The 6,668-nt window shown below is 39.1% G+C and overlaps 1 protein-coding gene across 1 annotated transcript; it reads left to right on the plus strand.

The window, feature by feature from the left end:
* Positions 1-203: 203 nt before the first annotated feature.
* LOC113059217 (thyrotropin-releasing hormone receptor-like) lies at positions 204-6,390 on the plus strand. The gene is made up of 2 exons (XM_026227551.1): positions 204-1,548; positions 2,836-6,390. Exons 1-2 carry the CDS (start codon positions 769-771, stop codon positions 3,265-3,267), a joined length of 1,212 nt encoding a protein of 403 aa, XP_026083336.1. The 5' UTR covers positions 204-768; the 3' UTR covers positions 3,268-6,390.
* The last annotated feature ends 278 nt before the right edge of the window (positions 6,391-6,668 follow it).

The raw sequence follows: 6,668 nt of genomic DNA on the forward strand, positions 1-6,668 counted from the left end.
CCAACCTGAAAAGTCTCACGCCAATCAAACAATAAAACAATAGACGCCTGTTCATGCCAAGAACGATGGCTATAACCATAAAAGATGCAGTGTAAATGCAGTATCCGGGTGTAAACCTCCTGCATTCTGCGGGTGAAATCAAACTTGGCCAGTCTTCCTTGGCTTGAATCAGTCAGTAACCTTATCACAACTCTTGAAACAAACAGCCTAAAAGCAAGCTTTATCGGTTCTGATATACCCAAAGCAAACTGACTTTCATTATAATGTAAAATGGCCCTATATTTGGCAATTTAGTCGAGACACCTATAATTGACCAGAACGTGTTTTTGAGACACTTCCTCACTTGATTGCAGCTGCAGCATTACGCACAGCACAATGACTGTACTGACGCGCTCGGACTCCTGTCAGGGTTAGAGGTCTTTGAGAGTCCATATCAGCCTGTTCAGCCCTGGGCGGTGCAACACCTCTGCCAGCTCTCTGCAGTTATGCACGTCAGGGACGGGATTTTTATATATCACACAAATTACCGCGGACACATTCTTGGCTTTGCGCCAACCGCAACCGCATTCATTTCCATCTCTGAGATCTAAAGTCTGCTATGATCGGTGTTTTTATTCCAGAAGGACATTTAAAACTGCACAGATTTTAACTTGAAGGATTTTTCTCCCGTTTGAACGTTGAAACATGTCCTTTTTGCGCGCATCCTGGAGAGCTGAAAGGTGATTTTTTTTTTTTTTTCGCAAACAAGGAAACAAAACCCAGTGGAGCATGGAGAACAGCACTTTATTCAAATTTAACAACGCGACTCTGGCAACGATATGGACTGACTATAGTATCGAATACAAGGTCTCCAGCATCTTATTGGTGATTCTTATTTGTGGAGTTGGAATTGTTGGCAATGTAATGGTCATTTTTGTGGTCTTAACGACCAAGCACATGCGTACCCCAACTAACTGCTATTTGGTGAGTCTGGCAGTTGCCGACCTCATGGTCCTGACGGCAGCTGGGCTGCCCAACATCACCGAAAGTCTGTTCGGCGGCCACTGGGTGTACGGATACGCCGGATGCCTCTCCATCACTTATTTTCAGTACCTGGGAATCAATGCATCTTCCTGTTCCATCACAGCCTTCACTATTGAACGCTATATTGCCATTTGCCATCCGATAAAAGCGCAGTTTATGTGCACCCTCTCCAGAGCCAAAAAGATCATTGTTCTCGTTTGGGTTTTAACGTCCCTCTATTGCGTTATGTGGTTTTATCTTTCCGACACGGAAGAGATCATTTATGAGAACGCTATCCTTGTGACATGCGCCTACAAAGTATCTAGAAACCTGTATTTGCCCATATATTTCACAGATTTTGCCGTGTTTTACGTTATCCCGCTTTTGCTGGCCACTATTTTATACGGATTGATCGCTAGGATTCTTTTCCTCAACCCACTCCCGTCGGATCCCAAAGAGAGTCGAAGAAATTGGAAGAAGGAGTCGTCCGTGCACGGGAACTCCAGAAGTTCCTCAAGCAACGCAACTGCGGCTTCTCGGAGACAGGTAAAATTTGGTTTATTTAACTCAGAAGTGAGTTTTCTCCTGTGCGTAATTGTGCGCATAAATCGTTGATTTAGATTTCTTGACTGCTTTCTGCGGAAACAATACTGGAGTATTGGAATGAATGAACAGATAGATAGATAGATAGATAGATAGATAGATAGATAGATAGATAGATAGATAGATAGATAGATAGATAATACAATTCTTATTACATTCAGTTCCCTCGGACAATTTGTTAAAAATAAAAACTACAATAGTACAAACAAAATAAGCGTAATAAACTTATTGCAAAAATGCTATATAGGCCTACAAACGTTTGTAAAGACTTTTTAAAACGTTTTAGAGGCGGTATCCATGCACTTCAATAATTTGTAATTGAATAAAACACCAATAAAACAAAATCGTGTTAATATATATTTAAATTAATTCTTAATGTACGTTGATTCCAACCAATTTAATAATCTTTAACCACGAACTAGCGATTCACTTGAAAATAACCATCTCAATAGTTATTCGTCCGAGATTCTGATCGCTATGTTTTGATTACCTGAACGTATCATTAGGCTCATCATATTTATTGGGAAATCGCGTTTTTTTTTTTTTTTTTTTAAGAACCGACTCATTAGAACTGAGTCAGTCGTTTGAGATTCACAAGGGCTTATAAGAGTCATTCGTTGGCTGCCGTGAATTGAAGGAAATATTTGTGATTCAGAACCAGAACACGGGCGTTTGCCGACTCTTTGAGAAATGTGATGTGTTGTGACGCTCACATAGCCTCCAGCAGGCACAGTCCAAATAGTGAATCCAGACCTCATCAGAGTGTCTTGGAGGCACTGTAGGCTACTTGTTGTTATGTTACCCTGGGGCTCTTTGACTTGTCCAAACATGGTGAGAAAACACACCTTTTATGACCTTTATGAAATCAGTCTTACGGCTATGTAGCAGATCTCTACAATAAATGATCCATGACATGTTATGCTGTGTTAATACATTTGGGAACAATCTGGCAAACAATATAACAGCTGTACCGTGAAAATCATGTTTATACTGTTGCAAAAGGCCAAGATTAGTGACAAATTAAAATGAGTATGTTGGCACCTCTGTAATAAGAACTCTTAATCTTGCCCATATTTCACTTAAACGATGTTGAGGCTCCGAATACATTATATCATATATATTAAAATGAGCTTAAAGAGGATTTCTATAAAAACAAAAATACAGGTAATTATGAGGCATCAGAGAGTTACATACATAACTGAACACTTCTGTCATTCTCCTTTTCTGTAGGTGACAAAGATGCTGGCAGTGGTGGTGACCCTCTTCGCTATTCTGTGGATGCCCTATCGGACGCTGGTGGTGGTCAACTCCTTCCTCAAAGACGCCTATTTGGACACCTGGTTCCTTCTTTTCTGCCGTCTCTGCATCTACATGAACAGTGCCATCAACCCAATCATCTACAACGCCATGTCTCAGAAGTTCCGCGCCGCCTTCCACAAACTGTGGCACTGTGGGCCCCAGCGCTCTGAGAAGCCCCCCACATATAGCCTGGCACTCACATACAGCGTCATCAAGGAGACCTCCAACGGAGAAAGCCCAGACCACTATACCACAGAGCTAGATGACATCCGCGGAGCCGCCAAAGTGCTTCTGCCAGAGAGGAAGAGGTTGTCGTTTAAAGAGTCCTCACTAGCTTGTAAAAACACACTAGCTAGTGCTTAGATACTTGGTTGGTATGTCAGATTAGGTTGCTTAATTTGCAGTTTCACAGTGCCTCTGAATGGCCTATTGGATTGACTGCCACATGGAAACAGCATTTTGACAATCATAGACTTTCGTTTACATATTCAAAACAAAGCAGATTTATTCATAGACTAACCATAACCTAGACTTTTATAGTAGCTGAAGACTAAAATAGGTTTGGTCCAGTCTGTGAAGGCGGAGTAATGCTCCTGAAGCAATCATGGGTGAAGATAGACAGGCATTTGGATGGCTGATTGAACATGACTCCATGACGGTATTGGATGTGATTGAGTGTGTGAGCTAGAGAATACACAATTAATTGAAATTAAACCTGAAATTGTGATATGGCTTACCTTGAGTATCAAATTGCAAAGGCTGTGACTTGATTAAATAAATAAATGCGCTGTGTGTTTCAAGACACATGCCAGTGACAGAAGCAGGATTATGAGTGCGCGAGCAGTGCTTGTGTCACATTTTGCCACTCTCTGCATATTTCCCATTGAAAATTAACTAGACAATTGCGACTGGCATGTCCCAAATGGCCTGTGTGAAATGTGGCACTTTGTTGTGAAATGGGAGCAGTTCGTGACATTCTTGTGTGATTCACAAAACACTTGCTCCTGAAAGATGGTTCAGTATCCAGTTTATTAGGACCAGCTGGTTCCACTGAATCAAATAGATGTTTATATTTTCTATCAAGCGTTCAGAATACAAACTATGGCAGTGGGCGTATAGTTTCCGACAGGTGCTGTACGCCGTAGACCAATCTCAACAGCCTAGGCCATCTGACCAATCAGAGCAGAGTAGGCTCACAGAAAGGAGGGGTTTAGTAAGACTGAACCTTCTTCAAGTTGCTTCAAATGAATATTTGGAATATGAGGTAATATAAAATGATTATTTTAGGAAAGTATTTTTTGACATTGTATGCATGCAAAACAATATTAGGAACCTTATAAATGACATAAAAGGGGCACTTTAAATAGCTTCATTTGGCTTCCTCCCTCAGAAAAATAAAACATTTTATCCGAAAAATCACATATAAAATTTTACCTAAAATTGTGCAGCCCAAGTGTTAGCTGAGGGATGGATACTTCGGTACTTCCAGTCAAAAGATTTGTACCACTGAGGTCTCAAAGCGATGGCCAGTGGTCACTCTGACAACAGCTGCACGCATCACTGCCAAATTATCACTCTGGAAAACTTGTTCCAGGAATGGTTGTCACATTGTTACTCACTGAACTCTGAAACAAAGGAAGGTTGATTACTTCTTAATGCTCATTTAAAAAAAAAAAAAAAAATGCAAGCTCAATTTTACACATGCAGAGAAATGTCCTGCCCAATAATACTTTTTTTTTGCAAAGGGGCATAAAGTTACACTATTATGAGGCTTAAAATACCATAGTACACCCAGAGCCGTGAAACTAAATTTAAGGGTGTTGCATATTCAAACCCTTAATTTTAGCATTTCAGTCATGATTCACACCCACTTCCCAAATGTATCAGTCTAAAACCAGAATACACAACTGTTTGTTGTTTGTGTCATACACAGTATATTGTGCATCATCAGCTGGGGCTGTTTTCTCACAGATCTGATGCTCACGATGGCACTGAGATTTTCCTAGCAGAGCTCAATTTTGCAAATGTTAAACTGCTAAATTAAAGAGTAGATGAAGATAATCTGTGATTTCAATTGCTTGTATCTGTATCTTTTGAATCATTGTGGTATAATTCAAGGCAAGGTCATTTAAAGGGGTCATATGATGCAATTTCAAGTTTTCCTTGCTCTTTGGAGTGTTTGTGAATAGATACAATCCCTAAAGTCACAAAGACTAAAGTATCAAGCCCAAAGAGATATTCTTTATAAAAGTTAGGACTTGTCCATGCCCTCCTAAAATGCCTAATTTAAGCATGTCCCCTCATGTCTTCTTCACTGACAAGGAAGATTTGCATAACATGCCCAAATGTTCACACAAAAAAAAAGAAGGTGGAACTTTTATTCTCAATGTAGTATTGTTGATGCCGCCGCAACTAGAAATAGAGTAGCGCTTGTTGTTTCTCAGATCACAAATGCAGACACGTTTTATGTTTACACAGCGCGATGCAACGCAATGCGTAAAAACACATAATAATTCATTGTAATCAATAATTATGTCCCCACTGGATGCAACAAATGCCTAATTTGTAATGGGTTTTATTGTTTTTGTCTTCACTCCTAAAAATAACGGTACTTTGCGATGCCATAAAAGAACCTTTTTGTCCAAATGGTTTCATAAAGAACTTTTAACATCTGAAGAACCTTTCTGTTTCACAAAAGGTTAATTGTGGTGAACAAAGGTTCTTCAGATTATTAAAATGTCAGAAAAAGATGGTTCTTTAAAGAACCTTTGACTGAATGGTTCTTTATGGAGCCAAAAATAGTTATTCTATCGCATCGCTAGAAGAAGCTTTTGAAGCACCTTCATTTTTAAGAGTGTTGTCGCGCCAGGACATGGCATCACAGCATGGTATTCAGCCAATCACAATGCACTGGATAGCTGTCCAATCAGCATACACCTCGCTTTTCAGAACGATGAGCTTTGTAAAAATCAATAAGTTTCAGAAGGCGGGGCATAGAGGACAAACAAAAATGTACAGTATGTGGAAAATAATGTGGTTTTTGAACTTTAGATACACAAAATAATGTTCTTTTTTAGCAACGTCATATGACCCCTTTAAGAATTATTTGACACTGTAAATACCTCGTTTTGATATCTCTTTCCCTGAAAAAAATCAACATGTTTCAGCTCTCTGTAGTTTCCAGTTGTTAGCGGCTGTAAAATATCTGCATGAACATAAATGGCGATGTGAAATTTAAACCTAACACAACTCGACAACACAACAATTTTTTTTTTTTTTTATACTCAGTGAACATAATAGTGGATGAAATGTACAGCTCTTGTGATGTAAGCAAGAAAAGATAAAAGAAAAAAAAGTGTGTGGTGGTAACATTTGCTCATTATTAGTGTTTAAATTAACTTTCTTGCTGTATTAAAACATGTTTTGTATTTGTATTTTGTACAGTTGTTGTTTAAAATATACTGATAGTAAATTTTTGGGAAATTCCTCGTTGCCTGATTTAATTTTATGGTTTAACATCCACTAAATGTGATTGTGCACCCAGACATCATGCTAATGGAGAAGCTGCAATGTATGAGAATTTCATGATCATAATCCAGACATAAAATCCAATCAAATGGATTTCAGCTCATTTCCTCTAAATCATCCCTTGGACATAGATTACCCAGTGACACAAAAACAGCCAAGATTCACACTTGTTTATGAGATTATGAGTGTCTGGGTCAAATTCCTGCCTGTCAGGCCCATTTCACTGCAGAACAATT

Source organism: Carassius auratus, chromosome 41, assembly GCF_003368295.1.
Source record: "Carassius auratus strain Wakin chromosome 41, ASM336829v1, whole genome shotgun sequence".
NCBI lineage: Eukaryota > Metazoa > Chordata > Actinopteri > Cypriniformes > Cyprinidae > Carassius > Carassius auratus.

Excerpts from the sequence above, each read along its gene's own strand:
- LOC113059217 (XM_026227551.1), top strand. The coding sequence starts at position 769 with ATGGAGAACAGCACTTTATTCAAATTTAACAACGCGACTCTGGCAACG. Across the intron at positions 1,549-2,835 it reads CTGCGGCTTCTCGGAGACAG|GTGACAAAGATGCTGGCAGT; the intron begins GTAAAATTTGGT and ends CCTTTTCTGTAG.